Raw genomic sequence first — 20,691 nt, 5'->3', positions numbered from 1 at the left:
CCAGTTGAGAATAAAAGCATGGATAAAAGTTTGCATGGTTTAGTTTGTAAGAATTAATGCATTCTTTAAATGATAAATTCATGACAATAATTCAACTTTACTTGGATTAAGTAGAGTGAATATACACCAGTTGAGAATAAAAGCATGGATAAAAGTTTGCATGGTTTAGTTTGTAAGAATTAATGCATGCTTTAAATGATAAATTCATGACAATAATTCAACTTTACTTGGATTAAGTAGAGTGAATATAAATGAGTTGAGAATAAATGCATGGATAAAGCTTTGCATGGTTTAGTTTGTAAGAATTAATGCATGCTTTAAATGATAAATTCATGACAGTAATTCAACTTTACTTGGATTAAGTAGAGTGAATATACACCAGTTGAGAATAAAAGCATGGATAAAAGTTTGCATGGTTTAGTTTGTAAGAATTAATGCATGCTTTAAATGATAAATTCATGACAATAATTCAACTTTACTTGGATTAAGTAGAGTGAATATAAATGAGTTGAGAATAAATGCATGGATAAAGCTTTGCATGGTTTAGTTTGTAAGAATTAATGCATGCTTTAAATGATAAATTCATGACAATAATTCAACTTTACTTGGATTAAGTAGAGTGAATATACATCAGTTGAGAATAAATGCATGTATAAAACTTTGCATGGTTTAGTTTGTAAGAATTAATGCATGTTTTAAATGATAAATTCGTGACAATAATTCAACTTTACTTGGATTAAGTAGAGTGAATATACACCAGTTGAGAATAAATGCATGTATAAAAGTTTGCATGGTTTAGTTTGTAAGAATTAATGCATGCTTTAAATGGTAAATTCATGACAATAATTCAACTTTACTTGGATTAAGTAGAGTGAATATAAACCAGTTGAGAATAAAAGCATGGATAAAAGTTTGCATGATTTAGTTTGTAAGAATTAATGCATGCTTTAAATGATAAATTCATGACAATAATTCAACTTTACTTGGATTAAGTAGAGTGAATATAAATGAGTTGAGAATAAATGCATGGATAAAGCTTTGCATGGTTTATTTTATAAGAATTAATGCATGCTTTAAATGATAAATTCATGACAATAATTCAACTTTACTTGGATTAAGTAGAGTGAATATACACCAGTTGAGAATAAATGCATGTATAAAGCTTTGCATGGTTTAGTTTGTAAGAATTAATGCATGCTTTAAATGGTAAATTCATGACAATAATTCAACTTTACTTGGATTAAGTAGAGTGAATATACACCAGTTGAGAATAAAAGCATGGATAAAAGTTTGCATGGTTTAGTTTGTAAGAATTAATGCATGCTTTAAATGATAAATTCATGACAATAATTCAACTTTACTTGGATTAAGTAGAGTGAATATAAATGAGTTGAGAATAAATGCATGGATAAAGCTTTGCATGGTTTAGTTTGTAAGAATTAATGCATGCTTTAAATGATAAATTCATGACAATAATTCAACTTTACTTGGATTAAGTAGAGTGAATATACATCAGTTGAGAAGAAATGCATGTATAAAACTTTGCATGGTTTAGTTTGTAAGAATTAATGCATGTTTTAAATGATAAATTCATGACAATAATTCAACTTTACTTGGATTAGGTAGAGTGAATATACACCAGTTGAGAATAAATGCATGGATAAAAGTTTGCATGGTTTAGTTTGTAAGAATTAATGCATGCTTTAAATGATAAATTCATGACAATAATTCAACTTTACTTGGATTAAGTAGAGTGAATATACACCAGTTGACAATAAATGCATGTATAAAACTTTGCATGGTTTAGTTTGTAAGAATTAATGCATGCTTTAAATGATAAATTCATGACAATAATTCAACTTTACTTGGATTAAGTAGAGTGAATATACACCAGTTGAGAATAAATGCATGTATAAAACTTTGCATGGTTTAGTTTGTAAGAATTAATGCATGCTTTAAATGATAAATTCATGACAATAATTCAACTTTACTTGGATTAAGTAGAGTGAATATACACCAGTTGAGAATAAATTCATGGTATCATATTTACATTATCATATGTGGGTTTTTAAATAGTTCTTTCTCTAGTTAAAACATTGAGAGAAGATTTTTTGTTCTTTTCTTCGTTGATCGTCAAAACCTACTCACATCTGGACCATAATGACCCCTATTGGAAAGACGAAAAGGTAACAGGTAAAGGGCGTTAAAAGTAATAATTCATAATTTTATTTATCATTAATTATTATTAATTGAAGGTTTTTGATTAATTTTAGGTAGGTCCAGAACGAGACTAGTTAACCTGGCAACTGGCAACGCAAAGTAAGTTTTTTAACATTGATTTTAATTACAAATTTTCTTGCTTCATAATCTTTTGATTTATATATAAATATATTTTTTAAAAATGTGAATGAATTTCAGGAAGGGTTTATTTTTATTTTCTTTGTCCAATCTAATCAGACACTCTTTTCAGCTCAAATAAATTAATGATACACTTGTGTTAAATGTTTGTTTAGTGTGATTTTCAGGAGTATTATATTCATTTATATGCCCTTAAAAATGCTAATAAGGCTCTCTCTTTCAGCTTAAATAGACCAAAGAAAATTTCGTTTGTTTTTTATTTTTCTTCACATTTATTGAACAAAATCTCTGGCCTATAAATTCCCCCTTTTTGTTGACCATGTTATATATTATTATTCCCTTCTTTTTCGTCAAATTATTGGCCAACAAATTTCCTTTTTGTTCATTTTTTAATTATTTTTTTTTTATTTGCAGAAATTCATAATAATTAATAATTTTAATTTATTTACAGATAATAGAGTATTTAGATTTTAGTAAGCTGTAACTTAGTGTAAGGCTGCATTTACTAGCGAGGATTAGTATTTTTGAATTGAATAGTTTTCGCCGTAAATGCAGCGACAAGCTCATCTACAAATTACTAACCCAAAATTGTATTTTTAAATTGTAAGGCTTGTCATAGGATTTTCAAAATTGTACTTCTACTGCAGATAGACAATTTTGAATTATGTCCTATCTGATGACGCACGAAATGCAGAAACAAGCAGGAATAAAATAAATTTATTTTCTATTTTATTTCTATATTTTAATTTTGGGTATTTTACTATATTATATATTTTAAAACTTTTTTATTTTTCTTTTAGTTTTTTTTACATCTATTAATATGTAATAACAATTAATATAAAATAACAATTTGATCAACTTTTTTATTTTTATTAAACGAAACTGATTTTTTATATTTTTTATAATTAGAATAAATATTTTCAAATTACAAGTTATATATCAACTATGTTGGGATTTCCGTCCACGGCAGTGGCGTTCCGATTCAGAAACCGAACCGTGCCGAGTCCAAAAGTGTCGAACGTGCAACGAAAATAACCAGTTCGCAGAAAGTCGGTTTGCGAATGGCCACACTGGTAAACGCCATCTAGTAACAGACCAACCGTTTGTTTTGAAACTGCTGTCGAACCGAAAGTTATGTCAAAGTAATTTGACAAAAATGTCTGTAGTATTCACCACTGGTTCGCAGCTGTTAAGTAAGATGTTATCTATTAAACTATGTGATACAACGCGTTTTATATTTCCACCTCGTATAAATTTCAATCTGTACAATAAAATCTCCAATTGGACGTTTATTACATAACCTAACCTATAAATCTTATAATTTCAGAGCAGCAAACTGGAATATTCGGCATTGCTTGTGTGCGGTTGAATAACTACAGCAGCGACAACAAAGCCCTAAACTTGGCCAGCTTAAAACGAGGTACCGGCGGCAGGAGCAGTTTCAATGGTGTTGTTGCAACTGTGTTTGGAGCCAGTGGTTTCCTTGGCCGATATGTTTGCAATAAACTTGGGAAAATTGGCTCACAAGTAACGTATTACTATATAAAATTATAAACATATACAATTTACGCTTTGTAGGTCATTATCCCATACAGAGGTGATGGTTATGAAGTAATGAGATTGAAATTGGTGGGTGACCTAGGTCAAGTATTTTTCCATCCTTTCGATCTAAGAGATGAAACCTCAATAAGAAAGGCAATCAAGTATTCCAATGTTGTTATCAATTTGGTGGGCAGAGATTGGGAGACCAAGAACTTCAAGTTCAAGGATGTCCATGTTGATGGGGCCCGCAGATTGGCCAGATTGGCTAAGGAAGCTGGAGTTGAAAGATTCATTCATGTGAGTGCTTTGAACTGTGCTGAACATCCCACCTCTTACATTCTCAAGGGAGGCTCCAAATTTTTATCAAGCAAGTACCAGGGAGAACAAGCTGTTTTGGAGGAATTTCCCTGTGCTACTATTCTTAGGCCTTCTGATATTTATGGTCAAGAGGATAGATTTGTGAGGTAGATTTGTGTAATTATATATTATAGGAGAGAGTTATATAAAATGGTTTTCCAGATATTACACACACATTTGGAGGAGAGTGGGACAGTATTTGCCATTGTTGGACAAAGGTGAAAGGACAATAAAACAACCTGTCCATGTCAGTGATGTTGCTGCAGCTATTATTGCAGCTATCAAAGAACCTGATACTGCTGGACAAATCTACCAAGCTGTTGGGTAAATCACTGCCAGTACTAATACTATTTTGTACTAATAATAACCACAACTATTTTTCAGTCCAAAAAGATACTATTTGTCGGAACTCGTAGATTACTTCTTCCGTGTGATGAGGAGAGACACGGATTACGGCTACAAACGCTACGACATGCGTTGGGATCCTCTGTTCAAAATGCGCGTCACACTGACCGAAAAACTCTCGCCTAACTTCCCCATTGGTAATCTACACTGGGAGAAAATCGAAAGAGAACACCTCACTGACGAGGTCGTATCCGATATTCCAACCCTCGAGGATTTGGGAATCAATCTGACGACTGTAGAAAATCAAATGCCTTGGGAACTGAAACCATGGACTTATGGTCTGTACCATGGAGTGGATGCTGATGAACCATTTGCTCCTCCAGAACCACCAAAAGCTGTCGTTTAGATTATTTAAATTTGTATATTAACTTGTCAAGAATCCATTGTATCAGATGTATATAAGTAATAAAAGAAAACTACAGATTTTTTTAATTTTATTTATTTGATACACATCTCTTATGTTAATTCAGATCAAAATAAAACTAAAGATTTTAGTTGTTAATTTTAACATTTATTAAATATCCATATATAAATAGAAAGTTATAAACTTTTAATTAAAATATATTGGGAATCAATATGACTAGAGTAGAATACTAACCAGTGTAAATGCATTAACTAATAGTAGAAGACAATTTATCACAATATTAATTAAAATTATTTTTTATTGGTTTGTATAATATATGATGAAACACATTAAAAGTATACAGTATACGGTGAAAGTGATACCTAATTTTAATACATCAGTTAAAGTTTCTCAGACATTTATAATGCTTACATTAAACACTTATAATTCAGATTTTGAAAGGAAGTGATGTTAAAGAGTTATTATTAATTTAATGATACTCCTATTAAATTAGCATTTCCAACCAATTTTGATCTATTAAAGAAAAAAACTTACTGGAAGCGCTAAATTAATCACCCTTAATGTAATTTCTTTTCTGCCATGACCATTGAAAGGATTCCGGTTCTAATCGGAATCGTCATCGTCGTCGTGATTATATTTACTCTGCGCTTTTATTCCTTCTTGCAACTGAAGCACGTGCTCGATAGGCTGCGGTTTACCATCCTCCCCGACTCTGCAAGGCTGAATCGCTCCACACTTCGTTAAACTATCAATCAAATTGACCAGACGAATGGCCTCATATTCTTTCTGTTCGTCGGACATGTTTTCCATGGGATTGGGACGTGGCTCTTCGTAGCAACCAACCACAGGATTAATTCCGTGTTTTAACTCCGCATACTCTTCAGTTTCACTATCGGCGTCTTCGGAACTGAACTCATCCTCCCCCTTGTCTTTGCTACCACCAAGAAGTCCACGTTTTGCGAAAAGACCCGCCGCATTTCCATATCCGGTGTATTTTACCATTCTGTTAACTGAAATTAACCTTGTAATTTGGGTAAATACAGAAATTGTGGCACTTACCATTTTTCTTGCAGAGGACGAAAATGAACTCTGAGACACAGTCTCTGACTTCAGTAATTGGTGTGGTCAATAACCTGCACAGGTGATTCCTCAATTCATCCCCTTGTTCAGGTCTGGTTCTTACATCTTTCAGTGGAGGAAGAATTTGTCCCTTTAAATACTTCCTTAAAGTCCTACTTGAACCAGCCATTTTTAACAGAACTGTTATAAGAGGGGATAAAATTAAGTGTTGACTGGAAACTGACTGAAAATATTGCTTTATGCAAGAAATAATGTTGTTATATGTTGAACTTACAGGTTCCTTGTTTAGCTTTGCTTTTAACAACAGCAGTAATTCATAAATAGCAGTACAGTTTGTGTCCTCATACACAAGATTATTGGGTAAATTATCTTTTGATGTTACAGGTAGCAATAAGCCTTCATATGATTTCCTTGGTACATTTGTTAATAAGTTGATTATGTCATTCTGTAAAGCCCACTTCTTTTCACTGCTACTTGTGGGCATCAAAAGATATTGTCTCAGTGTTATCACTAACTTAGTGAATATTTTAATTTCATCCTCATCTTCCTCATTTACATGTAAAGTTATGTTGAACAGAGCTTTTAAAATTTCACAAGTGATGTTTACTTGCGTATCCTAAAAAAAGTATAATAACTTGTGCTAATAAAAGTATTTGAACTTACTGAAAGCATTATGTTGGGTGTGTTGCCGTCCAAGTTTGCTTTAGCAATGCACTCCTCCAAAATAATATCAAGAGCTTGCATTAAATAAGTCATTCCATTCATTTCTTTATTAATTTTCTTTCTAATTTCTGGCCTTACTGCTGATAATATGAACAATAATTTCATGTCGAAAAATCTTATATCCTCATATTGAATATCCCTATTAAATAATTCTAAGTATATTTCTGTATTAATTTTAAAATAAGCACTCACTTGAACCGCGAAATTCTCTCGATAATTGCGTCCAAAGTACCATTAGTAGAACATTTTGCAGCACAGTTATTGTTGTTGAAAACAATATTGCACAAACATTTTTCAGCTTCAATGGTTACTTGGAGTTCATCATCTGTGAGCTGAATGGATTTTTCAGTGAATTTGGCATGATCTTTAAGTAAATCCAACCATTTTTCTGATGCCAATTTAGCTAGAGAGGTTTTGTCCCTGCTCAAGATACGAACTGCTGAAAAGCACTTGAACTGTATGTTATTGTTGTTTGAATTGCTGCATGTATCATATAGGGCGTCCCATAAGTTTTCCCTTATATTATTTTGGTCGAATTCCGGGAATTGAAATACGGAGGAAATCTGCAATAAGAAATTGTAAGCAAAATAAAAAAATTTAGTAAAAGGAGCTTACCAATTCCAGAAGTTCATCAAGCAACTGTTCTGAGGTGTCTTTTCCAGACGTAATAATTTTATTTGCAATTGAATCCATATTTTGCTGGTTTATATTGTAAAACTAATAAATGCCCGGAACTTTTTGTTTATTTGATGTATACACAAATCAGGTTATTTCTGCTATAAATGTCAACAACAGAAACCTTGAATTTAGAGCGGCTAATTTAAATACATTTATAATAAATATTTTTGATATAATGGATAGATTCTAGTGTAATTTAGATTATGTAATTTAGATTTACAAATATATATTAAAATATTTCAATCTTTTTACTTGTGAGTCACAAGTTGTGACATAATATAGGTAAAATGGGTTGCCTAAGTAGGCCTCCCTCTATAAGACAGACTCATATCCCCTGTCATGCATGATGTCTCTCTCTAAATTCAGACGGGTCAAACGCTTTTCCTAATGTATGTAATTACAATTAATAATATACACATAAAATAAATATTAATTTTTTAAAGTTATGAACTTTATTTATTAATCTATTAATGTAGTAAACAGCAAGTTAATGTTTCCAACATTCTTACAAATTATATTCATATGTTACTAAACTGTTCTTTTAATAATAAATATTGTTTTTAATAATTGAAACACTATTTTAAAATTTATTTGTTGATGTAGATGCCCTTCAACTTATCATTTCTTTGTTAATATTATTGGCAATCATATTCTAATTTTTAGATTTTTCAAATTTTACATTGAATAAAACCTCTGACCTAAATTTTACGATATTCGAATATCAATAGTAAACAATGATTTAAGCGTAACAGCATTGTTAAACAACGTGTTCAATTGTGCAAAATCATTTAATTTAATGCAATAATTGGTTGAATAATGATCTTATTAAATATTTATAAAACGTAGAGCGTGTATTCGCAAGCCTACGTTCGTATCCGTATCAGTGTTTAGAAATTTAATTGGTTTTATCAAACACTCTCATGCCCACTGTATAAATAATTTCTTTTTAATCTTTTTAAACTAACATTATCTATTAAAAAACAGTTAAGATTCGTCTAGGGGGTACAATGTTCTTGAACTGTGATAATAAGTCGAAAGAAGTGTTTAAATTTATTTTACCCAAATAAATTTTGCATTACACAATATTAGGAAATTATTATTATGAATCATTTCATTTTCATTTATGAGAAATTAAATAGATATTCAACAATACGATAAAGTACAGAGTTTATTTAAAACTATAATATTTAGTAATTCCTATAAATCTTATTGATTTATTAATATTAACTGGAATAAATAATATATCTAATATTCTGAGAAACATGCCTCTCACAAACAAATTAAATTTAATTAAAATTCGTATGAGATATTATTATTATTATCAAATTTTAACATTAATGAGTTTTTTTGAGTTTCGCCATATGAAATTTTTAACTAAACACTATTATCAAAAAGGTTGAATAAAACAAAAATTTTAAAAATTAACCTTCGACTTAACCAAACACTACGTCTGCAAATATTCAGTGTTAAATCAATAATCAGCAAAGATAACAATTGCTGAAAAAACCGGGAGACTACAAAATTATCTGACACATGTGGACCGACCCCAAGACTCTTTTGTGTGGCTATCAAGTCCGCAATGAATTCGCCATTTTATAATGTCATTAGGTCCAATTCATTGGAACACATTACCAGTTTATCTTAAAAAGTGGTGAGGTCAACGTGTCATTCAATTGATAACGAACGGTTCTATGGTGCAGGCCGCCAGTCATGTCGGGTCTTTCGGACTGTAAACGCACCGTCTGACTTTCATCCGCTCTACGATTTTAAGTGATATGGAAATCTATACGTCGGACAGCAGTGATTCGGAGAACAGCAACAAAGTACTCGACTATGCGTATTTGTTGATGGACCCGCCAACCGTCGAGGAACATCTCGATGTAGTTCTGCGCGACGCCAAAAAGTCACACCTTGAAATCGAAAACATCATCCTTCACCACAACAGGTTGAACATCCTTCCCAAGAACTTGAACAGATTCACCAACATTAAAGTATTAGATATAAGCAACAACGGACTGACCACTTTGCCCAACGTATTCGAATATTGTTCTCTGACCACTTTGATAGCCAAAAACAACAGTCTTCATTGCGACTCGTTGCCGAAGAAGTTCACCAACACGCTCACATTGAGGGAGTTGAATTTGAACGGAAATCAAATACAGTATTTTCCCGAGCAAGTACTCGACTTTACCAATTTGAAGTACTTGTACTTGGGAGGCAATGGCATGCAAAATATATCCAAAAACATTTACAAACTTGGCAGGTATGTTTCACTTATTTTTATAATATTTGTATCACATTTTGATCGATATTATTTGATTTGTTAATACGAGTCTAGACTAGACAAGTTGATACACAATAGATAAGCCTTGATCACAGATGAAATTTAATACGTTGATTTAATTTATGTTGACATAAACCAATACATTCAAATAAACCTTGAAATATAGAATATTAAAAGAGGATATTTAACCAGTGTAAAGGCAATTAGTATAACTGCTTAATATATACATCATTACTTCCTTTATGTTTTTGAAAATTGCATTCCTTGACAAATAATTAGCACATCATTGTTAAACTCGTTCTATTTGTATGTATTGCATTTTTCAGACAGAAAGAATTGTAAATATGTTTACTGACTAATTAGTGATAAAGATTTAATTGTATTATGGCGATATTTTTCATACAACTACTACGATTCCATTATTTATCTACTTTGAACCCAATTCAAATATAAAATCAGTTTTCAATTTAAAAAGTACATTTGTTTATAAACACTCTTTTAAAAACATTTGGAAAGATATTTTGTGTTCAAGACATTAAACCTAAGTAATTTTAACAAAACAGAATTCATAATTTTATAATATACACTTGAAAGTTGTATTTATTATCACCTAATACTTATTTCTAAATATAACTGTTCTTGACATTGCATTTTTATAAAAGGGTATGTTTATTTATAAACAATTCCCAAAGATAAAATATAAAAAAATTCTTTTGCGTCTTTTCTTTCTATTAATAATTATCTATATCTTATCGTGTAACTAAATATTTTGAATTGAATATTTAAACGCTTTTAAATGCTAATTAGTTTAAATATTCAAATTCCACAGTAACCTAAATTTAATGATTCAACGTTTATTGCTACCAAATATTTTCAGTTTTGTTAAATAGTAGTTTCACATAAATAATATTTAATTTTACTTCTTATTTGATTCATGTCTTTGTTAAAGATATAATTATACTCTTAATGGTGTTCCATTTCAAGTTGATTGACTGATAACAATTGTACAATAGTTGTTGTCTGTTGATACATCTGTATTACCCATTTAAGTAATTTTAAATAAATAAAAATGTACTAAATCCTATACAGTTTGCAGGTTTTATCTTTCGGAGGGAATAATCTGACAGAAGTACCAGCAACTTTAGGTCAATTGAAACAATTACAAGCTTTGGTACTTTGCGACAACAAAATCGAAAGTTTGCCAGCGAATATCGCTAATCTTCACAACCTAAAATCTTTGATGCTGCATAAGAACCAACTCAAAACACTCCCTCCAGAAATCGTTGCCCTTAGAAATTTAACTGAAGTAAGTACTGTCTCAAGATTTAGATATATTACTTAATTTCTAAAAATATATAATAATTGCGTTAAATTAAACTTTGAAATTTCAGTTAAGTTTAAGAGAAAATCCACTGGTAGTAAGATTTGTGACTGACATGAGCCACAATCCAGCTTCTCTTTTGGAACTGTCAGCAAGATGTGTTAAATTACACAACATGGATGTCAAACCCGGAGATGTTCCTAATACACTTTTGGAATACCTTCAGTCAGGTCACAGATGCGTTAACCCTAACTGCAAAGGTAAACGAAAACCGACCATTCAATTATAATTTATAATTAATAAATTTATTTTGTAGGTGTTTTCTTTGATAATAGAGTCGAGCACATAAAATTCGTCGATTTCTGTGGGAAGTACAGAATACCTTTACTGCAGTACTTGTGTTCGTCCAAATGTGCTATGGGAAGAGACGAAGTTGTCAGACCTCCAAAGTCTTACTTGATGAAGAAAGTTTTGCTGGGATAATTCATTAACCGACTGTGATTTTATGTGAATGCTTTTTATAAAATAAAAAATATATAACATGCTTTTGTATAACAGTTACTTGCTGCGTGCACTTTTTACCCTTTAATAACGTTTCTATGAATTGCATCCGATTTGAAATATGCACTCTGTATATAACTTGAAAAACACTAAAGCACTTCTTTATCAACTATAATTCAGTAGTGTCGTGGTACATTAAACAAAATGCTCTAATTGTACAACCTCATCATGGTTTTATTAAGTACTTTAATTCTTTTATTTATATCTGCATTTTCTAATGCAAATAATAGCTACCAAGAGCTCACAGATGTATTTTTTGACAACTTGAGGGCTCTCCCATTACTATTAGGTAAGAAATTAACTCTTGACTGTCCACATGTTAATGTTAACTAATTACAAAAAAATTATAGAAGAAACAAAGTTAACTGATTCTTCCAAAGAGTTCATTCAAAAGCAAATAGAAAACTATCGAAATTTGAATTTCGATACTACAAGATTGAAAAAAAGGAGTGCTACATATATTGGCGAATCAATTCAACATGGCGTTGAAAAAATTTCTTTTGAACCTATTTTCAATATAAACAGTACTGATCCAATTCACACTGTCTTTGTAAAACACGAAGATAATGTTTATGCGGTGGTTTTGGATAATAATGGAGAGCAACTGTCTATATTTATATATAAGGTAACTGTTTGAAGTCTCTTAACAATCGATTTTTGATTATTTTTTTTTAGAATGAAACTTTTACTAGAATAAAAAATAGTAATGTACATAAAGGAGTTAAAGTTGCAGCATATCCGTTGAAGAATTCGTTACTAATTGTTGTAGCCGAATTTAGAGATTTTTCTTCAGATGTTGAGGATGGCATAAAAGTATTCGAATGGAATTTACAGAGACAATTAAAAATTCGACATTTTGTTGATGTACCTTTTGCAACTGATGTTAAAATTTGGTATACTTATTTGATTGTTGCTTTCGTTTATATTTTTTTAAATTAAACTTTCAGGGATTATCAAGGTGATATATTCATGTCGATTGCAAGTTATAAGAATTCTCAAAATAAATATGAAACCAAAACACCAATTTACAAATGGGTAGACAGATATTTTGATTTGATTCAAGAAGTAGAAACAAGTGGGGCTAAAAGTCTGTCACCTTTTACCATCGACAATTTTCAATATTTAGCTGTGTCTAATTCTAAACGCAATTCTGGTAATTTTTCATAACTCTTTTATTCGTAAATGTGCTTATGAAAATTAATTTTCAGGCAATACACAAACCTACTCAGAAATTTTTAAATTTGATGTACAAACAAACACATTCCTTCCTTATCAAAGGATATTAACAAGAGGTTGTCACCATCTGAAATATTTTAAAATTAATGAATATAACGAACACTTTTTGGCTGTAGCTAATAATCACAAGCAGGGTAAGACCGTTATAATTATCTTAGACTTGAGTACTCACTGTAATTACTCCTACAGGCATTAATGGTGAATTTGTGTTGGAAACTAATTCAGTAGTTTACAAATTGGTTGATGACTATTTCATTCCATTTCAAACCCTTTCAACTAATGGAATTATTCAATGGGAGACAACTGAGGTCAAATATTTTCCTGCTATAAGTTAATTAATTTAAATTCTCTCATTATTTTAGATGGATAATAAAGTGTTAATTTTGTTGGCATTAAACTTGGACGAAAATGGTCAGAGTAGTATTTCCGCATACAGTTACAATGGATGGAAATTTGTAAAACCGAAAAACGATATACCATCATCTCTCTTTTCCCAAAATCTTCAAACAATTACAGCTTACAATCTCGCAAACGCAACTATTTTAGCATGTTCTGGGAATAACGTACCACACAATATTTTTAAACTTGAGGTGGCAACTAATAAAGATTTGAAAGAAGAATATGATGAAATGCTAAAATGGTGCCAAAGTGAAATTACAAGGATTAAATCAAAGGAGAAACTTCATGTTTCTAAGAGACAAACGGATCAATTATCCGTAAGAGAATAATTTAATTATCATTGACCTTAAGTAATTATTTATTTTTTTTTTTAGGAAAACACACATTTTGCGCAAATTGAATTTATTCAAAACACATTAGACGCATACAAATTAGAAATGGGAGAAGTACATAAAAAAATTAATTCGTCTTATCAACTACAAGGAACTCATACCATCCAACAAGATGTAACAACAAAAAATGTTTTAGTAACCAATAATTTGAAGATCAATGATATGACAACAAAAATTATAAATGAAAGAGACATGAACAACTTTAAGGAAACTGTCGTCAGAATAGACGAAAACATTTTCATGGAGGAAGTAAAATTTGATTCCATCACCATAAGCAGCTCCATTGATACTAAACGAGTAAACAACCATGATGTAGAAGAACTCGTTTATTCACACGACGACATTCATTTGAACAAACTGAACGTTAATGGTCTTGCACATTTCAAGCAGTCTCTAAATGTAGGATCACTCAACAACATCATCATTTCAAAGAGCAATATTCTTGTGAACGGCGAAAATCAAACTTTTGCAGATTTCCAACATGATTCTTTGGTGCTTGACAACATCCGCACCAAAAACTTAAACAAATTAGACATGGAAACCACGTTCAAAAGGAACAACACACTTATCTCTAAACTGGATACACTCAGAGCTAAAAAAGTAGTCATTGGAGGATTCATAAACGACATCGACATAACTACCTTGTATAAGTACGCCTTAAGAAAGTCTGGACTACAAGAAATCCACATGCCCTACTTCTTTGATTCTGTACAAGCCAATGACTTTTCTATACGAGGGTTGCTGACAGAAAAAGACTTGTCCAATCTGGTATCTATAGCTAAGGGTGATCATAATTTGAGTAGAGACTTGTTATTCGCCTCAGATTTGCATGTTAATAATTTACACGTCAAAAAGTTTTTGGATAAAATTGAAATTAAAAAGGGCAAGCTGGACTTGCTCCTTAAAAATACTTCTGAATCGCAACATATAACTGCACCTAAAGTGTTTGACAACGTCAATATTTTAAATCTGATAAAATTAAGAGGCAACGTCCGAAACAAAGAGTTACTAGACAAGAACACCCTCGCAGTTACCAACAGTCCTGTAATTGTGGATAGCGATGTAACATTAACTGGGGAAGTAATAATTGAAAGTTTGTTACATTGCAAGGATTTGGTTAGCTCAAACAAAGCATCATTACAACATTTGGAACAACAAGGTTTGAAATTGGATGAGGCCGAAATCCCTGTACATTTAAAATTTATTTCTCCTTTAAATATTGAGCATATATTCGTTGATAATATCAATAAAGTCAATCCTGCTACATCCTGGGTAGTGGCTGGTGAACAGACTCAAGTTATCAGTGGATGGAAGCAATTTTTAGGTAACGTTGTAGTGACTGGAGGAACTGACGTGGAAAAAATTAACAACATCCTTGTGTCTGAGTTGGAGGGCAATATTTTAATGAAAACCGGAGATCAAGAAATCAGTGGGAAACATGTTATAAAGTATCTTGTCACAGAACATGAGTATGTATTGATAAAATTATTATTTATTACGGTAAAGTGTACATTTATTGTTGTTGTAGCATAAACTATAAAAATATTACTTTTGGAGCTAATAAATGGGAGGACGTGTTAACTTTGGAAGATGACCAAGAAGTCGAAGGAATAACAACCTTCAAAAACACCTTAAAAGCTAATAAAGGCGTAGTCACGACTCTGCAGGTCAATGGTAAAATGAACGATCACGATTTCGATGAACTCGTAAGGGATACTGTAATGAAAAACAGTGACAAGATAATTACTGGCCATAAAACTATATCCACATTAAACGTTGAAAATATTAAATTAAGGAATTCCGAAGCCATGGATGGTATCTTTACAATGGAAAATGAAATAGATAATTTTACCATAAATCACGACATAAATATAGAATCAGAATTGTCAGTTAATAATATTAATTTTTATAAACAAATCAACGGTGTACCAAAAGAAGAATTTGGAATTCAAAAAGTAGATGGAGTTGAATATCTTGTTAATGAAACACAAGAATTTGACAGCATTACGGTGTACAGCAAAGCATATATTGAATCCAAAAAAATCAACGACGTGGACTTAGAATATTTAATAGAGGAAAGTGTGAAACGAGATGAATTTCATGAGTTTGAAAACGCTAATTTTGTTAATAAATCATCAGTAATTGTTAACGAAACATTAGAACTAGATGGCCATATTGAAAATCTAGACTTAGAGAATGTGATAGACTTTAACTCTAGTGAGATACAAGTCCTACACGACAAAAAGAGCTTTCCAGGTTTATTGGTCCACGGAAATGTTTATTTTGATGGATTAGTTAATAATAAAAGTTTTGAAACACTTTGTACAATGGTTTCAGCAAAACATCCTATAAATTTGAAAATCAAAGGTAAAATTTAAAATACTGCTTGATGTTTTATTTAATGTATTATTTTAGGAAACGCCTACTTTGCAAAAGGCCCCCATGTTAGAAAAATAAATGAACACATCGTTGAAGATCTGAAAGCAAATGCTTGGTTTAAAGATGTTCCAACAAATATTACAGAAAATGTTTTGTTCAACAACGTTTCATTTAAAGATGATGTTGTTTTAAAAGTACGGTTTCATTTATGTTTATTCGACACTTTATTTCACTTTATAATTTTAGGGTCTGTTGAACGGTGAAAAACTGGAAAATCTCTCCTCAAATTATTTCAGCAAGTCTCAAAATCAAACAATCACATCGACTTTATCATTTACCAACGATGTTGTCTTTGAAAATTTAGTAACAGCCCAATTAAATACTACAGGATTTATAAATGACATTAAATTAGAAGACTTTTTGCAAACTGTTATTCTAAACAACACGGATCAAATATTTGAAAGTCCCGTTTACTTTGAGAACTTTACAGCCAATAGTAAGTGTCACTAAATGTGATTAAACAATTTTAATACCATTGTTTATAGAAATAAATGGAGAGTATTTAATTAACGAACTTGATTTGGAGAATGGAGTAATGAGGTACGATGTAGAAAACATTGTAACTGGTAGAAAAACTTTCGGCAATTTATCCACAATTAACCTCTTCATGAAAGATAACATTGAAGTACAAGATGTAGCAATATCAAAATGGATGAAAAATGTACTTCTTAACGAAGGTGATTATGTGGTAAAAGGACATTACAAGTTTAACGCTCCCCCTACATTTGAAAAAGGATTAAGGTTTAAATTTCTTGTTTTTGTAATTCATTTTATTGACTATTTATTCTAGCATGGAAGGATTATTAAACAACATCAACTTCACAAGAGAAAACATTATGTTGAGGAATGTGCATCAGACAATAACCGGAACCAAAACTTTCAATTCTGGTACCGTCCATTTTAAATCTGTACAAATTGATCATGGTACAATAAATGATGTTGATTTTTCAAAACTCTTCTCCAACCAGGTCTGTTGAAAACTTTTTTGTTTTGAAATATTGTAAATGTGTTTTTAGGTGTTCAAAAATAAGGATTCTGTTATTAAAACTCCGGTCAACTTCTTCAATAATATGACCGTAGATAATTTAAATCTTTTTGGCAACTTTAATGGCGTTAATATTACAAAATTAATGGCAAATCTTACAGAGTTGCACGCTCTTAATAATTTTGATGAAAATTTTGTTAGGATGAAACGAATGACAGAAGAAATCCAGTTTTCAATGCAAAGTAAGAAAACAAATATTTATTAATTGGTTATCACATTTAAGTATTGCAGATCAGGCATACTTTCTTGAATATCTAAAAATGATTCAGTACTTCATGAATGTGACACATGTATTAGGAGTAACTGATGATGAACATATTGGGAAATTGGTTACTCTTGCTAATAATAGCCATGCTGTTACATTAAATATATTTTTATGGGATAATGAAGCAGAATTTTTCATGTTTGAAGGTATGTATAATGTGTTTCAGTATACACAATATTATATTATAATTTAATTCAGATTCATTGACTATACTATTTGGAAGTTATCCAACATTTGTTCAAAATCTCCGATTTGGACGGAAAGATATTATTTATATGGAAAGAAGGGAGGCTCATTCAGGTAATCAAATATCTATAAATAATTTCCTTGATTGATTGTGTTCTGTTTTAGATACATCACATATTGGTGAGATTGCATGCTTGACTTCCAATAACACGTTACAAATCAAGTATCAATTATTTTCGAACGGATCCCATTTTGTAACATCAATTTACTTAACTGCCAGAGCATCTCCCTGTTTAGCCTTCATAGATTCCATGAAAAATCAAGTGTTTATGCTTTGCGAAATTTCTGGAGACCTTGTTAATTTATCTGCACTTAGATATCCAAGTGTTCATGGTGTAAGATTTTAGTAATTTAGTTTAAATGCTTTGATCTTAGTTGTGATATTTTAGATGACATTTTTGAACATAGAAAAACACACGTACTTGGCAGTAATATCTACTGGAACCGAAGAAAAAGCGCCCTGTACTGAGATATTCAAATTTAATAACGAAACTTCACTTTTCGAAAGCAAACAAATTATTTTCGAAGATATATTGAGATCAATCAGCTCCGTTAGTTACAATGATCAGCATTACATTGCTGTTGTATCTGGACATTTGCAGAACACCATGGTGTTCGGAGGCGTCACCATCCGAAGGTAAAAGCTCGAATTACGTCTTATAACTTATTAATGCAACGTTAATTTTTAGATTTAATCGAGAAACTGGCCAATTCGATAAAATGCAAGTTATAGAATTAGATGCACCTTTACAAGTAGAGTTCACAGTTCTTCCGTCAAATGAATTGGTGTTGTATATCCTTACAGAAAACCCGACTGCACCATTCGTTGTTTACATGTATAACGGAATTTCCGGATTTACAGAAGCGATAGTTGGTTCAACAGTACCTCAAACTCTATTCATGAATACCTTCACTTTGAACAATGATATATTTATTGCTGCCTATCACGATGATCGTATCAACATCATGAAAGGTATTTTTAAGGGAAATAAATTTTTGTAGTTTTATGTACGTATTGTATATATTGTTGGTTGTATTTATGTTATTGTATGTTGTTCTTATATTTTTGTGGAAATAAAAGACTATGCTAATTTAATTGCGTCTTTTTATATTTTAAGTAATAACAATTATAAGATTAGAATCTATGTTAATTATTGACATAAATTTTAAATGCCACATGTACTATCACTGGGAATATACTCCTGGTAAAGCTGTATAAACTTATCTAAAGGACAAAATTCATCACAAGCGGGTAATTTCATCAGTTTTGGTTTATCCGTCACATAATTTTGATAATATATCTACAAAGACAACATATCATTTCACACACAATTAGAATTAAGCTACTTCTTACTTTGATTCCATACACCTCGTCAATTTTATGCACTTCCAAAATAACATATGCACCATAATTTGGTATATGAGGTTTGAACAAGTCTAGAGTAATTAAGAAATGTGCCACATTACTTTCGTGAGCTGAATACAAATATATTTTCTTCTTAAATTCTGTATCTGGGTCTTCGTCAATTTTGTTTCTTGTATCTTCTATGATCTTTTTCAACAGGTACCCCGAAGCCATCTGTCGTAAGGTGGTTGTTGCTGTAGCCACTCCATATTCTCTTATAGCAATCTCCGTAATATTTTGCGGCCAGATTTTTTCTAGCCATTCTGGGAGTTTTAGTCCATATTCACTCTCTGTGGAAACGCCGAAATACAATTGATAAACTTGTAAAAACGTTGTAACATTCAATCCGGAATATTTTGAAATGTACGCCATTGTATCCTTGTACATTCCATACTCGGCTTGTTGTTTGGGAGATAAGGTTTGTGCACGGTAATCTTCAATATATTTAGGACAATTAACTCCTAGCAAAACCTAAAAGTAACTCTCTAGAATTCACTAAAAACTGTAACAAAAATGCCTTGCTTTATCATTGTTTCTGGACCAGTAATTGTAAGGAACAGCTTGCCAATCCAACCTTCTGTTCCAAATTTGTTGACCCCGTGGAGGGAATAAACCGGCAAGACAATAAAGTAGTGAAGCCTTCGTTCTGTTATAATCTGTAGATCTGGCATCTACAAGTTGGGGATACACGTAGTTGCCCAAAAAATTGTTGTATCTTTCTCGAAGTTGTTTGCCTATGTTGAATTCTTTCATTTTACCTGCCTGTTGTAAAACTTGTGTTAAACTGTAAATAAAAAGTTTTGAAACTTACTTCTGTAAGTTGCCCCAAACCTGTTGGGAAGTACGTCTTGTTGTAGTATGGATCAGTTGGGTAAAGTTCTTCTTTACTGTCAGCTGTCCTATTACCATGTCGAAATAGCTAATAAAAAAATGTTACAAAAAGACCTAAATTATGTTTTAGATAATACCACATGAAGTAGGACCAAACTCTTTTCTTCATTTTTGTCCTGGCTGTTTGGTGGACGGAACAAATCTAAAAAGCTTGCAGCTTCAGATCTTTGAAACACATTGAAACCCACTAAACTTAAAAGTATTATCCACTGCATGTTTAACAATATTTTTATTGACAGTGGTAAAGTTTGCTTGGAAAATTGTTATATATTACAAAATTTACAACAAAATAACTCAAATTACTCAGATAAGTAATGGCGTTCACTTTATGATAAAACTTGGGAAGACAGGGCCGTATTTTTAGCTTCAAGTTCCACAAGAACTACGAAAAAAGCTTATTTTTTGTATGTTAATATTCGTTGGTCTATTTATTGTAATGATACGATTGAAGAAGTCTAGTTGCCAAATCTTATACATAATAGTAGTGACCATATAAATAGCATGAAATTTAAAATTAAACATTTTGTAAGATATTTCATAAATGCATTTAGTTAAACAGTATAAAAATTATATTTCAATATTTTGTAAGTTTTTTGCATCTTAAAAACTACAGACTTTAAATGTACATATTAGTCTGATTTCAAAATGAATAACTGTAGAAAAAATTTAGGGTCTCTTGTATGTTTATGTATAACGCAGC

General features: G+C 31.1%; 5 protein-coding genes across 5 annotated transcripts; 3 read left to right on the top strand and 2 right to left on the bottom strand.

Annotated features, from left to right (window-relative positions):
* Window positions 1-3,465: 3,465 nt before the first annotated feature.
* On the top strand, window positions 3,466-5,085 carry LOC109605297 (NADH dehydrogenase [ubiquinone] 1 alpha subcomplex subunit 9, mitochondrial). Its single transcript, XM_020021864.2, has 5 exons — window positions 3,466-3,551; window positions 3,686-3,885; window positions 3,937-4,364; window positions 4,420-4,581; window positions 4,642-5,085. Exons 1-5 carry the CDS (start codon window positions 3,515-3,517, stop codon window positions 5,006-5,008), a joined length of 1,194 nt encoding a protein of 397 aa, XP_019877423.2. The 5' UTR covers window positions 3,466-3,514; the 3' UTR covers window positions 5,009-5,085.
* A 221-nt stretch (window positions 5,086-5,306) lies between these two features.
* On the bottom strand, window positions 5,307-7,570 carry LOC109605296 (synembryn). Its single transcript, XM_049969786.1, has 6 exons — window positions 7,445-7,570; window positions 7,022-7,392; window positions 6,770-6,968; window positions 6,381-6,722; window positions 6,086-6,329; window positions 5,307-6,036 (listed from the first exon to the last, which is right to left on the bottom strand). Exons 1-6 carry the CDS (start codon window positions 7,520-7,522, stop codon window positions 5,630-5,632), a joined length of 1,641 nt encoding a protein of 546 aa, XP_049825743.1. The 5' UTR covers window positions 7,523-7,570; the 3' UTR covers window positions 5,307-5,629.
* Window positions 7,571-9,159: 1,589 nt separating this feature from the next.
* LOC109605298 (leucine-rich repeat-containing protein 58) lies at window positions 9,160-11,656 on the top strand. The gene is made up of 4 exons (XM_020021865.2): window positions 9,160-9,770; window positions 10,881-11,097; window positions 11,183-11,372; window positions 11,429-11,656. Exons 1-4 carry the CDS (start codon window positions 9,283-9,285, stop codon window positions 11,593-11,595), a joined length of 1,062 nt encoding a protein of 353 aa, XP_019877424.1. The 5' UTR covers window positions 9,160-9,282; the 3' UTR covers window positions 11,596-11,656.
* Window positions 11,657-11,824: 168 nt separating this feature from the next.
* LOC109605303 (uncharacterized) lies at window positions 11,825-18,791 on the top strand. The gene is made up of 19 exons (XM_020021871.2): window positions 11,825-11,962; window positions 12,024-12,298; window positions 12,349-12,566; window positions 12,621-12,826; window positions 12,882-13,043; window positions 13,099-13,217; window positions 13,272-13,625; window positions 13,683-15,169; window positions 15,229-16,067; window positions 16,116-16,273; window positions 16,326-16,575; window positions 16,625-16,880; window positions 16,930-17,107; window positions 17,156-17,366; window positions 17,416-17,595; window positions 17,648-17,749; window positions 17,801-18,030; window positions 18,085-18,332; window positions 18,385-18,791. Exons 1-19 carry the CDS (start codon window positions 11,842-11,844, stop codon window positions 18,695-18,697), a joined length of 5,907 nt encoding a protein of 1,968 aa, XP_019877430.2. The 5' UTR covers window positions 11,825-11,841; the 3' UTR covers window positions 18,698-18,791.
* Window positions 18,784-20,237, bottom strand: LOC109605291 (venom acid phosphatase Acph-1). The gene is made up of 5 exons (XM_020021858.2): window positions 20,069-20,237; window positions 19,912-20,019; window positions 19,623-19,862; window positions 19,050-19,571; window positions 18,784-18,996 (listed from the first exon to the last, which is right to left on the bottom strand). Exons 1-5 carry the CDS (start codon window positions 20,204-20,206, stop codon window positions 18,862-18,864), a joined length of 1,143 nt encoding a protein of 380 aa, XP_019877417.1. The 5' UTR covers window positions 20,207-20,237; the 3' UTR covers window positions 18,784-18,861.
* Between the last annotated feature and the right edge of the window lie 454 nt (window positions 20,238-20,691).

This window comes from Aethina tumida, chromosome 7, assembly GCF_024364675.1.
Source record: "Aethina tumida isolate Nest 87 chromosome 7, icAetTumi1.1, whole genome shotgun sequence".
In the NCBI taxonomy this organism is placed as follows: domain Eukaryota; kingdom Metazoa; phylum Arthropoda; class Insecta; order Coleoptera; family Nitidulidae; genus Aethina; species Aethina tumida.
This window is presented reverse-complemented; position numbering and strand designations above follow the sequence as displayed.